The sequence below is a fragment of the Convolutriloba macropyga genome, chromosome 4 (assembly GCF_964194025.1).
Source record: "Convolutriloba macropyga chromosome 4, txConMacr16.3, whole genome shotgun sequence".
In the NCBI taxonomy this organism is placed as follows: domain Eukaryota; kingdom Metazoa; phylum Xenacoelomorpha; order Acoela; family Convolutidae; genus Convolutriloba; species Convolutriloba macropyga.
Window position 1 is genome coordinate 16403337 of NC_134471.1, and position 18502 is coordinate 16421838.

At 37.6% G+C, this 18502-nt stretch overlaps 2 protein-coding genes across 2 annotated transcripts in view; one reads left to right on the plus strand and one right to left on the minus strand.

Moving 5' to 3' along the window:
- Positions 1-18502, plus strand: part of LOC142337485 (peroxiredoxin-2-like) — a 538029-nt gene that overhangs the window by 44011 nt on the left and 475516 nt on the right. The window lies entirely within an intron of this gene.
- LOC142337996 (E3 ubiquitin-protein ligase UBR5-like) overlaps positions 7-18502 on the minus strand; it is a 204229-nt gene continuing 185733 nt past the window's right edge. Inside the window, exons 30-35 of the mRNA XM_075387630.1 lie at positions 11322-11977; positions 9286-11013; positions 8172-8855; positions 7463-7894; positions 6852-7124; positions 7-756 (exon numbers count right to left, since the gene is read on the minus strand). Coding sequence (XP_075243745.1) covers positions 310-756; positions 6852-7124; positions 7463-7894; positions 8172-8855; positions 9286-11013; positions 11322-11977 — 4220 coding nt within the window. The 3' untranslated portion in view covers positions 7-309. The remainder of the gene's footprint in view (positions 757-6851; positions 7125-7462; positions 7895-8171; positions 8856-9285; positions 11014-11321; positions 11978-18502) is intronic.

Genomic DNA, 18502 nt, shown 5'->3' on the forward strand with positions numbered 1-18502 from the left:
AGAAGTGCATTGTCGGTACTTGGGTATTATCAGCCACTATTTTATCAACATCTATCAAATTGCAGTTATCAGGTTGAATACTCAGATAAAGCAACCAGACAAAAAGATACTTTATAACAAAGATGCTTCACATGGTACATAAAAATACTCCCGATTACAGTAAATATAAGTTTAGTGCTAATTGTTCGTGCCACTCAGGTATTTGTTCAGATTATCGGAAAGTTTGAGGATTTAAGCGAGCGAGTCGAGAAAATGAGTATTGTCACTTCAACTGAAGAAATGAATTTGTGGTAAATAATGCTTAGAAAGTTATACAAATCCGAACGACTTCACTTGTATTGCTTGGAGTAATTTGAACTTGAGTTGATTCTTGGAAGAGTACAATGGGATGTACAACCGTGAAATACAGGTATTGGCCGATGGAAAATAATTGTCATCAGCGGGTCGCAAGGTTATTGATGGCATCGGCTGGAAGCCTTCCTCGCTAGCCGGAACACTGGGACTGCCGGTCCAGAAATACATGAGATCTTGAAGTTCCTTCTGAGTCATCTTCTCAACAACTGTCCAAAAAGAGCGTTTGAACTTGCGAATCTTCTCAGGGTGATCACCGCCTGTCTCGTCGATGAAGTTTGTGAAAGAGCTCAGCTGTTTGGGATCAATGGTCGATGTTCCGTTTAGCAATAATCGCAGATCCTCAGCCGTCAAGTCGCTCAGAGCACTTGGAGGTACCACTTCATACACTCCACGTCGAATCATCTGGAAATTAATTACCTTTCACCCAGATAATCCTTGCCCTCACGAAAAACTAAGTCAACACATTCATTAGAGAGAAACATAACCGACTAAACGTCGGAAGAATTGCTCTTGAACGACTAGTGGGAGCTCTAATCAATCGCAGCCTGTTTCAGCCAGTGGGGAGGAGAAGGAGTCTAAATGGGACTAAGAAGTTCAATAGTGGGCTTCAAATAACCACATTAGAGGTTAACATATACCACAATTAAGATTTAAAGTGAAAAATGGCATTAGTTTCGGCGCACTTATCATTTGACTTATAGTATTAAATTGCCGCCAATTGAGTTCAGCTGCTTGAAATTTTGATTGAGAGAGAATTTTAGATCACGCGAAACGCAAAAAGTCAAGGGCGTAAACTCACTCGAAAAGTCAAAACGTTCAAGCGAAAATTTTGCATAAAAAAGACACGTTCACAATAATTGCTTTGAACTTCCTTCAAGAGCAATTAAAAACAAACTTACTCACATTCAAAAACGGCTACCAATTTAATTGGGGAAAGTAAAAAAATGATTGCAGAAATTCGCTGAATATTCGAAAAAAGCTGCAACAAATGTGGCTAATGCACCGAAAATTAATTAAACACGTCAAAATTTCTAATTTTACGGCAAATTAAAGAAAACAACAAAGGGGGCGCAATAGTCAAGTATTTTATCAGCTAAAAAAGGGTCCCTGGTATTAAAAAAATCAAATTAAAAGTCGGGGAATAGCTCGAAGTGAGCAATTTGAATTTTTCCACAGAACACTCTCCATAGGAAAAAACTGCTGTTGCCAAATTAGTCTATTTGGTAATTATTAGGCATCGTTATCCAAGCGTTCTTCATGACTTGAGCTTGACAGTCAATCTTTTATTTCTCATCGACACCAAAGAGAACCGCTCGCTCATGATTCATTAAAAGCAATTGAACATAACCGACTAACGTCGTGCGAAATGCGCTCAAACGACCGGCGAGCAGTTGGCTTCGTCAGTAACCACCCACGATTTAGTGAGGCCAGCTTTAGCTTGATTCGACTCTGCAACTATTAGCTTTCTAGCTATGTTATAAACTAATCAAATAAAAACCTGATATTTTAAAAATTTGCAAAATATTGCAAAATTTAAAAGAAAAGCCTCCAGATTTCGCATTCAAAGTGTTCAACCTTTTTTTGTCTCTGGAGTTGTGTAAAGTAACCCATCAGCAGGACTTGAAAAGCTTCGTTGGCCAGTAATGATCGCTAAACTCAGAAAAGGACAAAAATATTTTAAAAAATTATGAAAACAAGCGGAAATTTTAACAAAATCTTGCTAAAATTCAAGATATTAGAATCTTTAAATTCAATTATTGTCTCAAGAGACTATCCAGTATCCCTATTTCAAGGTTTAAATAGTTTCCCTGGCTCATAAGAATCCATAAATTTGGAACATAATAATTTTCCGAAAATTTGAAAAAAAATCAATTTTATCAAAAAATTGCTGAAGCTTGAGTCATTAAAACATTGATAACCATTCCATTAGCTCTAAAAATTATACGTCAGCTGACCATCAAACCTTGGAGGAGGTCCCTGGGACCCTGGTGCCGAAAAAAAACGAAAAAAATCAAAGATTCCAAAAAACAAAATGCAAATACTTTTCAAAATTGATATTAAAATCTTCATTACATCCAGAAGCTATGCAGTAACCTATAATCAAAACCTAGAGGAGGTTATGTGGCTCTTTCGGCTGGAAAAACATCAAAAATGACAAAAAAATTCAAAAAAACTTGAAAAAGCAAGTTGCATAAAAAAACTGCTAAAAATTGTGATAATAAAAGTTGAAAACTAATCTATGGCCAAAAAACATTTTCCAGTAACTTATTATAAAACCCTAACGAAGATTTTCTGTAAGGTTGAAAAACCTGAATAATGACAATAAATGTCAAAAAAGTATGAAATTGCAAGTTATTTTCAAAAAAAGCCAAAATTCGTGGTGTTGAAATCTTGAAAAACATTCCATTAAATTTAGAGACTATATAGTTTCAAATTGTCAAACACTACAAGAGGTTGATTGGCTCTTGAGGCTAGAAAATCTAAAAACCGACAACAATTTTTGAAAAAATTGAAGAAAATGCAAGTTTTATAAAAAAAAATTGGTAAATTTCTCATACTAAAAAATTGAAAGCTATTCCATGGCAAATAAGTTTTTTCAGTAACTTATTATCAAACGGACGTTTTCTGGCCCCTGCGACTGTAAAGACGTGAAAAAAAAGAAAAATGTCAAAAAACTGAAAAAATTTGAACGTTGTTTTGTCAAAAAGAATGCTAAAACTCGTGATGTTAAAATGTTAAAACCATTCTAATACCATTAGAAACAATGCAGTAACCTACTATAAAACCCTAGAGGAGGTTCCGTGAAACCTAGGGCCGAAAGAAATCAAAAAATGACAAACATTTTCGAAAAGCTTGAAAAAATTGTAAAAATTAGTATAAAATTGCGTGTTTTTACGATCAGTTGTTCGTCAGTAGGCACGGGGGGGGGGGGGTTATGTTCACTGGGGGGCTGATGGAGAGGGAGGGGCGAGGGGTGGGCAACAGCAAAAGATTGGGGGCAAAGACCAGGTGGGACCAATAGTGGGGGGGGGTCAACAATGGGGGTGTCTTCAACCTCCTTCACACCGCCCTTCACACCATAAGTATAGGTCTCTAAAACAGTTTGAGCTGAAACAGAGCAGAAAGGCTCTAAGAGCACTTAATGACCACTGGTCGCTACTTGTTTATCCCGTTTTTGAGGACGAAAAATCAAAAGCGTCAGACGAAAAATCGGTCAAGCGAAAAATAGCATAACATAGCTGGCAGATTGCCAGAAAAAACCGCAGTAGCTTCGTAGATCTGCAGTTTCAAAAAACAGTAAAAAAAGACAGACCAAAAAATTCGTCTTTTCATTGAAGGCTGATATGTTATATTAAGATTAAATATCTGTATTAAATTTTTGCTGCCTCTATTAGCTGCTCTCAAAAAACCTTCATTTAGAGTGACACACACCCATTTGACCTTATGTCTGAATTAACGTAAATAAAAGTCAATTTCAAAGTGAGGAAGTCATTTTTGAGAGTGAGGTAAGTCAAGTGTGACCAAAAATTTAATCACGCGAATGAAAAAAAAAACTCGCTCCACTAAGAGCGAAAAATGACGTCACACACGCACTTTAGTTGAAATTGCCTGAACGAATGAACAAAAAGCAGCTTTTAAGTGGTTGTGACGTCATATGGTCGTAACAAGAATCGTGACGACGAAATAAAAAAACAAGAAAAGGCCGATAATAGCCCCAGCTACCGCTGTTCGGCTATTAAAAAAAGACCGACAGGACTAATATAATCGATACAAACTTCGTTTGAGAGCAATTAAAAACAAATAAAAATCAACGGAGGTTCAAAAATTAATTGAGATTAAATTTGGACAAAACGATATTTCCAACAATTTTTTACCCTATTTTCAGAGAAATAATATTTCCTAACATAGTCGGCAGATTGCTGGAATAGCTGCGAAAGAATAGACCTGGGTGCCATATAATAGAGATAGAAACAGATACAGATCTAAATTGAAAAGAAAATAGACGCCGCTCAAAAAACTAGGAAAAAAAACATTCAGCGAAAAATTAATAAAGCTTGTTAAAATTCAATCCACAGAAGCCTCCTTTAGGGACCTTTACTGCACATATGAGTTCCTTTGACCTTAAACAAATTCAAATTAAAATTAAGTTTTAAAGTGCAAAAGTCATTTTATTGAGCGAGGTAAGTCACGTATGATCAAAATCTAATCACGCAAATAACCTAAATACTTTCGCTAAAGCGAGTGAGAAATGATGTCACGCGCGCAAATGCCGTTAGTGAGAGGAAGAAGTCATTCAGAAAATCTGACTTTTTCAGCTTTGCTGTGTGAACAAATGTAAAACGAAAAAAGAGCGTCAGACGACGAAACAAAAAAACATAGCAGGACAAGTCCTGACGTACAATTCAAAGAATTTTCATTGACTAAACAGAAAACTAGACCTAGAACGGACTATGAATGGATTGGTAAAACCATTTAGAAAAAAATCCGCTCCAAAAAAATTGAAAAAACAGTAAAAATCAAAGTGAAATTGCCGCATGTGAACAAAAAACCACTAGCGAGAAAGCGAATTTTTGTTCAAACACCGTTTTCTCACTCTACTTTAAAATTAGAGCGAAAAAATTTCACGCCGCAAAACCACTCGCTTTTTTGCTCCACTTCCTGTTTCGGCGTGACCAAAATCACTACTCCAATTTGACTTCAAACATCGTGAAAATGTGTGAACAGATCTTAAAAAAAAGACAGCGCCCCAATACAATTCAAATTCTTTGAATTGTAAAAAAAACAAGAGCACCGCAATACAGCTTTGCTCAGCTTACAGCTTCGCAGCTATAATAATAAATAATTTTACAGCTCTCAATTTTCAGGAACTGCTCAAAACTGCTCAGAAACTGTTCACAAATTAGGAACAATTTAACGAAAGCTCGCGGCTCAATTCCATCTAGCCTGCTTCGTGCTTCAGCCGCGGGTGGTAGCCAATTCAACTGCTTAAAATTTGCATGAGACAGCAATTTAGAATATAGCTCACTAACGTTGGAAGAAGTGCGCTCGAAAGACTGCGAGCTCGAATCTATTGCAGCCTGCTTCAGTCGGCTGGGTGTGTGTTTAAATTCGCTAAGGGGGACTTCGAATGACGTGATAAGAGTTTATTCTATACCACTAATACAATTTGAAGTGAAAAAACACCAATTTTTGCTTAGTTTTCAATTGACAGTTAGTAGCAACTGCAGCCACTTGAGTTCAGTTGCTGACACTTGTGAATGAGAGAAAAGTTTAAATCACGCAGTCAAGAGCATAAAAGCCATTAAAAAAAACTTGAGACAAATTAGACACAATTTTTGCTTAATAAGGTGGGTAGGTACGGGGAATGGTTGGTATGTAGGGGGATAGTTGGGGAGGGGGAGAGTAGGTAAGTGATGTAGGTAGGTGGAGGTAGGGTCTGTAGTTTAGATAAGGAGGGACTTGTATGGGATCAAAAATTCTCAAAACAACTTTACCTCGAATATAACGAGTTCCTAATTAGTATACATTACAAATTAGGCTACTGTTAAAGTCCAGAGTTCAAAAACGGAGGTAAATGGTCGAATAGAAAGAAGTCAAAGTTCAAGTCATGAACAAACTTGCTAAAACTTCAGCTAAAAAACATAGCCGGTAGAATACAATAAACGACTCGAAGAGTCGTGCAAGATAATTATTAACCAAAATTAACTAAAACAAGAAATATCAAAAAAAGAAATAACAAAGAAATTGATAACCTAACAAAACTGTAGACATGGTTTTAAAAATGAGGACACAGCTTTTAGTTTAGGGGTTTTGGTAGGCGGGGGAGGTAGATGTAAGGGGGTAGTTTTTTAGTAGGGCCCGGTAGGGGGTTTAGTGGAGGGGCTTTAGTGGGTGGGGGGGGGTTAGTTGGGGGGTTAAGGTAGGTGTATATGTATACCTAATCACTATGTATTAGTAACTAAGCTACTGTTAAAGGCCATTGTTAGAAAACAGAAGTCAACGTTCTAAAATAGAAGTCATGTTCGAAAATAAAAGTCAAAAGTACAAGTCGTGAACAGACTTGCTTCAGCTAAAAAAAACCTGTAGAATCCCTATACTCCTCTTCGACTGATAAAAACCTGTAGAATCTAAATACTCCTCTTTGAATTATAAAAATATCAACATGCTTATTGCTTCAAACTTCGTTCGCGAGCCATTAAAAAACTGTTCAAAGGCAAAACATAACCGACTGATATCGGACGATTTGCTCTCAAACGAGTTTATGCGAACCTACGCCCGTGCATGAGAATTCTACGGGGAGGAGGTAGTCGAATTCGAATTCTGTGGGAGGGGGGCTTTGGACACGTACGAACAAAAAGTTCTTTACTCCGAAAAATTCTTCACACAGCTATATTAATCGCTTGCTCGCAGGTCAAAATGCTACCTGAACACAGTATTAGCGTCGGGCCACAATATAGCTATGCTCAGCTTACAGCTTCGAAGTTATAATAACTAACCCTCAGAGGTTTTTCCATACACTGACGCATTCTGTACTCGCAGTATCGCCTCACGAAGTCGAATACATTCTTAGGAGTGACTTCATATTTGGCACCATTAGGTACCAACTCCACTTCACCCCCACCCTCCTCCTTGCACAGCACCACAGAGTAAGTGAGACAGAGCTCCTTGAACATTTCAGCACCAGCAGCGGGGTCCATTGCATCCAGCACCAGTTTGCGCATGCTCTCATACGTCACAGGGTCGAAGAAAGCAAAGTCATGCCACGAAAGCTGCAACAGAAAACACTGGTGAAACTTTTCACATACAATATGGTATGAAAATGCTACCCATAATTCCTCAGTCTTCGAGTTTGGAAATCAATTTAGGTGAGAATTCAAATAATAGCCGTTGAGAGTCTGACGGCGGCTATTAATGAGAATAATGGCTGATTTATAAGATCACCGAAGATAATCTTCCCATAGCTTTTAATCCAAGTAATTAGCCCAAGTCCAAAGATTGAATGCCCTTGCACAAAGCTATCGACAATACCAATAAATTACGATTTAATATATTTTGGATTATAAAACTCAGTGAAACCCCGTTGTCTTCCCTTTGAATGACACCTCACCTCTTTATGTAGAATGTACTTCAGAACATGTCTATTCAGGGGCAAAGGAATGAGCTCATTCTGCAACAGACACAGTCCAATCAACCGTCCAACATTCCTGAACACATCCAGTCTTTCCTTAGTGCATTTACCCAGTCTGGGCGAATAGAAACCAGTTTTCCCTGGCTGGTAGAACAAGGGTGCACTCTCATCGTCATCAACAGCCGCAGCGTCACCCAGCATGCTCGCTGACGAATTCTCATTTCCAGATTTAGATCCAGCTTGCGAGTTCGCAGACCCACTATTAGCACCTACTGGATTGCCGGCACAACTTAGTATGAGTCCCAGAGCCTCTTCTACTTTCTCGCGCAATAAATCTGGGTCACTTTTAATCAGAAGGAGGTGATGTCTTTCCAGATCCAACAGCATTCCTGTGATCTTACTTGCATGGCTCTAAAACAGCGACTTTTAATTTCAACTCTTCCACCTTATTCTATCAAGTATCAATGAGATCGCCATTATTTTCACAAATCCTAGATATTTATTCCAAGCCATTGCCCCATTGCCAATTAATTACTCGAGATGAAAAAAGCGCGTGAACGCTTCGAAAGTCTTCAAACTGTCGATCATCAGATCAGTTTATACATACAAACCTATTGAATGTAAGTTGAGGACAGTTCTAACCATATCCATTACTTAAACTAATAAAGGCAGAAATCACTTTACTAACAGGTTGAAGTGACACCACAGCCGCGTAGATAGACGCCCTTAGAGAATCGTCCTCAATTTCGCTAGCAGATGGAATGTACGGGGCTGCATTCACATTCATCGTGACACTCGATGCCCCTGCTGCTGAATTAGCCGCTGTTAACGATGGCGCTGAGGAGCTGGAGTGAACTGTCGCCACGTTACCGGTTCCCAAAGCACCTGCCGACGTTGTAATGGATCCGGGCACGGTGGAAGTGGTATGCGATCTTCCATGGTGGCTAGCAATAATAGATGCAGCATTGTTGAGGGAAGAAGCTGCCGCCCCCGCTGAGCTGCTACCAAGAATCAGGGCTGCGGCAGCCGAGCGTCTCTCGTATGATGACAGCTGATTGGCAAACTGAGAAGTTGCTGAGGGCAAGTTGGTACTGGTGCGCACCTTTCTTATTCTACTCATAGGTGCGTTGACACTGTTATTCGCTGCACTTAAAGAGTCTAATTTTGGCAGTCGCTCTTCGGTCAAAAGCGCCTGGGCAATTGCTGTATAGAAACTCCTGGATACACCCGTACCCTCTCCGGGTTCATTCTTGAAAGTGACTTTGACTTTGTGGACTGCCAGGGGCTGACCAGGAAAAGATGAGCGCTTTGAGTATTGCGAGTTTAGTTGTCTCATCGTCTGCAAAATCAACTGGCTCTTGTCTCTTTCAACCTGTTAAGAGAGGAACTGGTTAGTCTGGCTCAGCTCGTTTTATACGTATAAACTCTATTCGTCTTAGTTTGGGAACGGGATATTTTAATCTTAACGCAAAAAAGTGCTTTTCCCGAAATCCAGCTTGACATCGGGAACGCGGGGGGGGGGGGGGCACGCAGGAACGCATTAGAAACTACTAGACCGCAGGGCGCTAGGAAAACTTAATGCACCTCTGGAGTTACCTGTTTTTTTTACCACTATCCTGTTTTTGATGACAAAACGTTAAAGCGGTCACACGAAAAATCGGTCAAGCGAAAATTGGGATAAAAACCGCAGTACTAATACAATTGCTCTAAACGTCGTTTGAGAGCAATTAACATTTGTTCGAGAGAGTGAGTTGTTTGAGAGCAATTAACATTTTTACGAGAGAGAGAGTAACCGAACTTACATCAAGAGCTAGGTCTCGAGTCTGGCTGTTTCGAATCCTCTCCATCTCTTTCTTGAACCTCGCTTCCCTCACATCAAAGGATGAAATCTCCGCCAATAACGAACCAGGCTGCGCCCCCACATCGTCAATGAACACACGGCCAAATAATTCGAGCGAATGAGACCATCGCCCTAGTAGAACATCTCGGTTGAAATTTGTCTCCACGACTTTCGGAACTCTTGGTAACTTCCTCAACGTGTAAGTAAAATCTGTGACGTTTTCAACAGTAGTGGACGTCGTAACTTCCTCAATCATATCTTGAATTGTGTGAACATCGGCTGTTGATGCTTGCACGGCCATCGAGGTGAACGAATCTCGATTAGGAGTCGAACATCCGGGTCCTGTAGCAAGCAGATCTCGGTTCCAGTTAGCGTGATCGTTTCGTTGCCCACCGAAGCCCATATCAGAAGTAGCAGACCTATCTCTGCTAACCACCGTTCCTGCTTCATTTCCGTCCGTGTGCAACTGTCTCTCCGCAGCTTCGGCAGCGTTCAAGGTCGAACTGGACATATCCAGGGCACCCGGTTCTAAATCATCATCCTCCTCTACACTCTGCCTTTCTGTAATTATCTCCGGCTCGCCTTCACTCATGCCAGTTGACGCGCGACGGGCACTAGCTGCGGTCGCAGCCTCATTTGCATTCCCACCATAAAAGTGAAACTCAGGCGAACGCTGACCGGCTGTGTCCTGTCTTTCCAGGATCTCTGCAGAATTTACTCTAGTATCATGAATCAACAAACGTTCGTATCCGCTTTCAATGCGACCATCCATATCCATTCTGAGAGGAACGATTTCCACTTCAGTGCGACGAATCGTCAATGTCTCGTTGGCGCCGAGTGATGAAGACGGAGCTTGGTTGCGTTCAAGGGTGAAACCCTGGTCGAATCGAGCGGGACCAAACATTTCCTCTTTTGTGGCATGAGGTGTTAACAATTGGGGTCTTTCAGCTAATGGCAATGCTTCCGCGTAACTCAAGCTAAATGGATCCGGCGAAGTCGCGCCCAAGCAAAGAGTTGAAGGACTTCTTCTGAAAAATGAGAATCCCTTCTTCGAGGACATGGCATCGACCGGTGTGAAGTCGTCAATAGAGCCAGAACCTGTCGTCAATCCCACAAATATAGCCTCGTCCAATGAATCGTCTTCAGGGTCATAATCATCCAACTCGTCAGAAACGCTATTTGCATCGCCACTTGGTCCCACCAAATTGACATCTTGTGATTTTACTACAGCTTCTTTCCCATTCTTCAAATAATATAGCATAGCATCCAAGACATAGGCGATGTGCTTAAACGCAGAGACATCAATCACAGGCAAGGCGTCCGCATGCTCGTTCGAGTGTGCACGCATCAAGGAAAGAATGTAATTGAGAAAATCTTTTCTGGCTGCCGAGCTGTCTTGCTGAGCAGATCTGGACGACGATCTAGACACGCCACCTTCAAACGCTCGTCTGGAGTTAGACAGTGAGTTTGATTCCGAGGATGAATTCGAATTTGAGTTTTGACCGGCTCCGCCGTTACTGTTGGAACCATTATTTCCATTACGTCGCTGGCTCGCATTCAGAGGATGGAGCGGGTGATTTGTGTCTGTGCTGTTAATCAGGGCAGCTCCGAATCTCAACTGAGCTTCTGCTGAGTCCAAAACGCTTGAGAGCCATTCCCAAGTTATGTACAGTCGCTTGTCCACATATTCCTAAAAATAAACTGTTTGCATTTCAAATTTTTTCAAGTTCTTTTTTGACAATTTTGGTTGAGCAAAAACTATTGAGAATTAAATCTAGTAATTCGGAGCTTCTTCGCGCAAAAAAATACTTCGCAAGCCACTTTATTGTCGGTTGACACACTAACGGACATTTGTAAATGACAAATTATTGTCAAAAATTTACACTTTTGATTCGATATTTATTTGTTAAAGAGGCAACCAAAAGTGTGTACAGACTGGTTAATAGACAGCATATAAAACACGGTACTGTTTAGAAATCAGCTATCTCTGAACAATACCTGCAGTGCATCGAACTGCTGTTGAGTCATGTATCCACCATCAGTTTCTTCCTCGGCCGCCAAAAATACCAGCTCAGTAACTGACCGCATGATCAGACTGAAAGCCCGCGACAGCGACACATTGGTTGCCGTAGAAGAACAGGTACTTTCAGCTGCCGCACTTGAGCTTAATGACGACCCAGGCACACCAGCACCCAAATTAACAGCTGCAGCTGCCAACGATCCTCCGGCTCCCGCGGCTACAGCAGCAGCATTAGACACTCCTCCTCTTCGAATTGTTGCTGGATCGACATAAATCATTCCTCTTGTGGGAGGCGCTGGAACAACAACTGGCTGACCACCAACTGCCCATTGTATTGCAACTGGGACATTTCTACTGGCACTCTGGTTACTATTTGAGCTTCCATGACCTCCACCGCCAAGGTTGTCAACAACTGCGGCATCCAAAGTTGATTCAGTGAGATACAAGTCATCGACCAGTTCATTTTCACCCCCTCGATGTCCTTGATCAGCTCCAACCTCTGACTCATCATCCTGAGATGAAGATCTGGACTCTTCACCGTCTGACATTACTCCTCCATCGGATGCTCCACCAATGATAGCTCGATCTCTGAGTCCTGGTCCACTACTGGATCCAATAGCTGTATTTGAGAAATCTAAAAATATCTCATAATTAGCTGAAGATCTTGATACCATACAGATAGGAATAGGCCAGTAATCTATCGGCACAAACCAGTAGTTCTGTCAGCTTGCGACAGTCAATTGAGTAACAGGGAGTTAAATTACTGTATTAAAAACCTTGGTAAACTGTGCACTCACAACTGAGAGATGCTCTCAACTCACTTCTCGTTTGGAAATCACTCAAAAATCAAGAAAAAGTGCGTGAAAAAGTCACGTGAGAAGTCAAATATTATTCTAGAAGAAAAGAGCAAAACTTGCATAAACATAGCCGGCAGATTGCCGGAATAGCTGCGAAAAAATAGACCTGCGTGCCATATAATAGAGATAGAAACAGATACAGATCTAAATTGAAAAAAAATCGACGCCGCTCAAAAAACTAGGCTAAAAAACATTCAGCGATGTATTAATAAAGCTTTTTAAAATTCATTCCACATAAGCCTCTTATTAGGGACCTTTACTGCACATAGTTCCTTTGACCTTAAACAAATTCAAATTATACTTAAGTTTTAAAGTGCAAAAGTCACTAGCAGGCCCGCAAAAGCATCGCAAGAAAATCATTTAAAAGAATAGGTTTAAAACTGAGATTTTTTCTGTACCATCTCGAGCTGTAAGCCATGCCCCTCGTTCAACAGCCACAGGTATTACGTTACGTTACCGATGTGTTTGGTTTAGTATATTACACCAAGTAACACCAATTTTTTGATTAAAGACTTAATTGGCTGAGCTATCTTGCATATTTAAGTACCGCTAAGACAGCTAACGAACTTCTACATGATGGCAGAGCGCAACTCATATAAAACATTAATCTACATGTTTAAGGTGCGGTAAAACAGGCGAAGAGCGGATGAAAATAAAATCCTAATTTTTCGAAAAAAATCGCATCTTTCGAGATCACATTTTATACTGCCAAATTACCTATAAAATCCAAGTCCAACACCCAAACACGAATGAACGATTCATCTCCCCCATACTCAAAAGAGCTGCGGCACTTACAGCTGAAAGCCCCGAGGGGATTACATGTGCTGCAAGTGCCGACCAACTGGGAGCGCGAAAGCTGGAGATGAAAAGTCCAAACGTGTCCAAGTGAAGGATTTGGCCAATCTACCTCCATCATAATTGGAGGTGAACATTAACAATCTATTACAATAGATGACGTCGTCACATACGACGTAATCTTAAATTCGTGCTTAAAGAAAGTGAGAAAAGAAAGTGAGAAAAGAAAGTGAGAAAAGAAAGTGAGAAAAAGTGAGAAAAGGAAGTGAGAAAAGACAGTGAGGAAAGAAAATGGAAGAAGAAAGTGAGGGAAAAAAGTGAGGAAAAACAGTGAGAAAAGAAAGTGAGAAAAGAAAGTGAGAAAAGAAATTGAGAGAAGAAAGTGAGAAAAGAAAGTGAGAAAAGAAAGTGAGAAAAAAGGGAGGAAAAAATGAGAAAAAATGAGAAAAGAAAGAGTAAAGTGAGAAAAGAAAGTGAGAGAAGAAAGTGAGAGAAGAAAGTTAGAAAAGAAAGTGAGAAAAGTGAGAAAAAAATGGAGAAAAGAAAGTGAGAAAAGAAAATGAGAAAAGAAAATGAGAAAAGAAAGTGAGACAAGAAAGTGAGAAAAGAAAGAGAAAAGAAAGTGAGAAAAGAAAGTGAGAAAAGAAAATGAGAAAAGAAAATGAGAAAAGAAAATGAGAAAAGAAGTTGAGAAAAGAAAGTGAGAAAAGACAATGAGGAAAAAAAAGAGAAAAGAAAGTGAGAAAAGAAAGTGAGGAAAGAAGGTGAGAAAAGAAAGCGAGAAAAAATGAGGAAAAAATGAGAAAAGAAGTTGAGAAAAGAAAGTGAGAAAAGACAATGAGGAAAAAAAGAGAAAAGAAAATGAGAAACGAAAGTGAGGAAAGAAGGTGAGAAAAGAAAGCGAGAAAAAATGAGGAAAAAATGAGAAAAGAAGTTGAGAAAAGAAAGTGAGAAAAGACAATGAGGAAAAAAAGAGAAAAGAAAATGAGAAACGAAAGTGAGGAAAGAAGGTGAGAAAAGAAAGCGAGAAAAAATGAGGAAAAAATGAGAAAAGAAAGTGAGAAAAGAAAGTGAGAAAAGAAAGTGAGAAAAGAAAGTGAGAAAAGAAAGTGAGAAAAAAAGTAGAAAGAAAGTGAGAAAAGAAAGTGAGAAACGAAAGAGAGAAAAGAAAATGAGAAACAAAAGTGAGGAAAGAAAGTGAGAAAAGAAAGTGTGAAAAAAAGTGAGAAAAGAAAGTGAGAAAAGAAAGTGAGAAAAAAACGAAAAAAGAGAGTGAAAAAAGAAGAGAAAAGAAAGTGAGAAAAGAAAGTGAGGAAAGAAAGTGAGGAAAAAGAGAAAAGAAAAAGAGAAAAGAAAGTGAGAAAAGAAAAAAAGAAAAGTGAGAAAAGGAAGTGAGCAAAAAAAGTGAGAAAAGAAAGTGAGAAAAGAAAGTGAGAAAAGATAGTGAGGAAAGAAAAAGAGAAAAGAAAGTGGAGGAAGAAAGTGAGGGAAATAAAGAGGAAAAACAGTGAGAAAAGAAAGTGAGAAAAAAAAGTGAGAAAAAAAAGTGAGAAAAGAAAGTGAGAAAAGAAAGTGAGAAAAGAAAGTGAGAAAAGAAAGTGAGAAAAGAAAATGAGAAAAGAAAGAGTAAATTGAGAAAATAAAGTGAGCGAAGAAAATGAGAGAAAGTGAGAAAGGAAAGTGAGAAAAGTGAGAAAAAAGGGAGAAAAGAAAGTGAGAAAAGAAAGTGAGAAAAGAAAATGAGAAAAGAAAGTGAGAAAAAAACGAGACAAGAAAAAGAGAAAAGAAAGTGAGAAAAGAGAGAAAAGAAAAAGAGAAAAATAGAGAAAAGAAAAAGAGAAAAGAACAAGAGAAAAGAAAGTGAGAAAAGAATGTGAGAAAAGAAAGTGAGAAAAGAAAGTGAGAAAAGAAAGTGAGAAAAGAAAATGAGAAAAGAAAGTGAGAAAAGAAAGTAAAGAAAAAAAAGAGAAAAGAAAGTGAGAAAAGAAAACGAGAAAAGAAAGTGAGAAGAGAAAGTGAAAAAAGAAAAAGAGAAAAGAAAGTGAGAAAAGAAAGTGAGAAAAGAAAATGAGAAAAGAAAATGAGGAAAGAAAATGAGAAAAGAAGTTGAGAAAAGAAAGTGAGAAAAGACAGTGAGAAAAAGTGAAGAAAAAAAGAGAAAAGAAAGTGAGAAAAGAAAAAGAGAAAAGAAAGTGAGAAGAGAAAGTGAGAAAAGAAAAAGAGAAAAGAAAGTGAGAAAAGAAAAAGAGAAAAGAAAATGAGAAAAGAAAAAGAGAAAAGAAAGTGAGAAGAGAAAGTGAGAAAAGAAAAAGAGAAAAGAAAGTGAGAAAAGAAAGTGAGAAAAGAAAATGAGAAAAGAAAATGAGAAAAGAAAGTGAGAAAAGAAAAAGAGAAAAGAAATTGAGAAAAGAAAAGAGAAAAGAAAAAGAGAAAAGAAAATGAGAAACGAAAGTGAGGAAAGAAGGTGAGAAAAGAAAGTGAGAAAAAATGAGGAAAAAAAGAGAAAAGAAAGTGAGAAAAGAAAAAGAGAAAAGAAAGTGAGAAAAGAAAGTGAGAAAAGAAAAAGAGAAAAGAAAGTGAGAAAAGAAAGTGAGAAAAGAAAAAGAGAAAAGAAAGTGAGAAAAGAAAGTGAGAAAAGAAAGTGAGAAAAGAAAGTGAGAAAAGACAATGAGGAAAAAAAGAGAAAAGAAAGTGAGAAAAGAAAAAGAGAAAAGAAAGTGAGAAAAGAAAAGAGAAAAGAAAAAGAGAAACGAAAGTGAGAAACGAAAGTGAGAAAAGAAAGTGAGAAAAGAAAGTGAGAAAAGAAAGTGAGAAAGGAAAGTGAGAAAAGAAAGTGAGAAAAGAAAGTGAGAAAAGAAAGTGAGAAAAAAAGTAGAAAGAAAGTGAGAAAAGAAAGTGAGGAAAAAAAGAGAAAAGAAAGTGAGAAAAGAAAAAGAGAAAAGAAAGTGAGAAAAGAAAGTGAGAAAAGAAAAAGAGAAAAGAAAGTGACAAAAGAAAGTGAGAAAAGAGAGTGAGAAAAGAAAGTGAGAAAAAATGAGGAAAAAATGAGAAAAGAAAGTGAGAAAAGAAAGTGAGAAAAGAAAGTGAGAAAAGAAAGTGAGAAAAAAAGTAGAAAGACAGTGAGAAAAGAAAGTGAGAAAAGAAAGTGAGAAAAAAAGTAGAAAGAAAGTGAGAAAAGAAAGTGAGGAAAAAAAGAGAAAAGAAAGTGAGAAAAGAAAAAGAGAAAAGAAAGTGAGAAAAGAAAGTGAGAAAAGAAAAAGAGAAAAGAAAGTGACAAAAGAAAGTGAGAAAAGAGAGTGAGAAAAGAAAGTGAGAAAAAATGAGGAAAAAATGAGAAAAGAAAGTGAGAAAAGAAAGTGAGAAAAGAAAGTGAGAAAAGAAAGTGAGAAAAAAAGTAGAAAGACAGTGAGAAAAGAAAGTGAGAAACGAAAGTGAGAAAAGAAAATAAGAAACGAAAGTGAGGAAAGAAAGTGAGAAAAGAAAGTGTGAAAAAAAGTGAGAAAAGAAAACGAGAAAAGAAAGTGAGAAAAAAACGAAAAGAGTGAAAAAAGAAGAGAAAAGAAAGTGAGAAAAGAAAGTGAGAAAAGAAGTTGAGAAAAGAAAGTGAGAAAAGACAATGAGGAAAAAAAGAGAAAAGAAAGTGAGAAAAGAAAAAGAGAAAAGAAAGTGAGAAAAGAAAAGAGAAAAGAAAAAGAGAAAAGAAAATGAGAAACGAAAGTGAAGAAAGAAGGTGAGAAAAGAAAGTGAGAAAAAATGAGGAAAAAATGAGAAAAGGAAGTGAGAAAAGAAAGTGAGAAAAGAAAGTGAGAAAAGAAAGTGAGAAAAAAAGTAGAAAGAAAGTGAGAAAAGAAAGTGAGAAACGAAAGTGAGAAAAGAAAATAAGAAACGAAAGTGAGGAAAGAAAGTGAGAAAAGAAAGTGTGAAAAAAAGTGAGAAAAGAAAACGAGAAAAGAAAGTGAGAAAAAACGAAAAGAGTGAAAAAAGAAGAGAAAAGAAAGTAAGAAAAGAAAGTGAGGAAAGAAAGTGAGGAAAAAGAGAAAAGTAAAAGAGAAAAGAAAGTGAGAAAAGAAAGTGAGAAAAGAAAAAAAGAAAAGTGAGAAAAGGAAGTGAGCAAAAAAAGTGAGAAAAGAAAGTGAGAAAAGAAAGTGAGAAAAGAAAGTGAGAAAAGAAAGTGAGAAAAGATAGTGAGGAAAGAAAAAGAGAAAAGAAAGTGGAGGAAGAAAGTGAGGGAAATAAAGAGGAAAAACAGTGAGAAAACAAAGTGAGAAAAGAAAGTGAGAAAAAAAAGTGAGAAAAGAAAGTGAGAAAAGAAAGTGAGAAAAGAAAGTGAGAAAAGAAAGTGAGAAAAGAAAGTGAGAAAAGATAGTGAGGAAAGAAAAAGAGAAAAGAAAGTGGAGGAAGAAAGTGAGGGAAATAAAGAGGAAAAACAGTGAGAAAACAAAGTGAGAAAAGAAAGTGAGAAAAAAAAGTGAGAAAAGAAAGTGAGAAAAGAGAGTGAGAAAAGAAAATGAGAAAAGAAAATGAGAAAAGAAAATGAGAAAAGAAGTTGAGAAAAGAAAGTGAGAAAAGAAAGTGAGAAAAAAAAAAGAGAAAAGAAAGTGAGAAAAGAAAGTGAGAAAAGAAAAAGAGAAAAGAAAGTGAGAAAAGAAAGTGAGAAAAGAGAGTGAGAAAAGAAAATGAGAAAAGAAAATGAGAAAAGAAAATGAGAAAAGAAGTTGAGAAAAGAAAGTGAGAAAACACAATGAGGAAAAAAAGAGAAAAGAAAATGAGAAACGAAAGTGAAGAAAGAAGGTGAGAAAAGAAAGTGAGAAAAAATGAGGAAAAAATGAGAAACGAAAGTGAGAAAAGAAAGTGAGAAAAGAAAGTGAGAAAAGAAAGTGAGAAAAGAAAGTGAGAAAAGAAAGTGAGAAAAGAAAGTGAGAAAAAAAGTAGAAAGAAAGTGAGAAAAGAAAGTGAGAAACGAAAGTGAGAAAAGAAAATGAGAAACGAAAGTGAGGCAAGAAAGTGAGAAAAGAAAGTGAGGAAAGAAAGTGAGAAAAGGAAGTGTGAAAAAAAAGTGAGAAAAGAAAGTGAGAAAAGAAAGTGAGAAAAAAACGAAAAGAGTGAAAAAAGAAGAGAAAAGAAAGTGAGAAAAGAAAGTGAGAAAAGAAAGTGAGGAAAGAAAGTGAGGAAAAAGAGAAAAGAAAAAGAGAAAAAAAAGTGAGAAAAGAAAGTGAGAAAAGAAAAAAAGAAAAGTGAGAAAAGGAAGTGAGCAAAAAAAGTGAGAAAAGAAAGTGAGAAAAGAAAGTGAGAAAAGAAAGTGAGAAAAGAAAGTGAGAAAAGATAGTGAGGAAAGAAAAAGAGAAAAGAAAGTGGAGGAAGAAAGTGAGGGAAATAAAGAGGAAAAACAGTGAGAAAACAAAGTGAGAAAAGAAAGTGAGAAAAAAAAGTGAGAAAAGAAAGTGAGAAAAGAAAGTGAGAAAAGAAAGTGAGAAAAGAAAGTGAGAAAAGAAAGTGAGAAAAGAAAG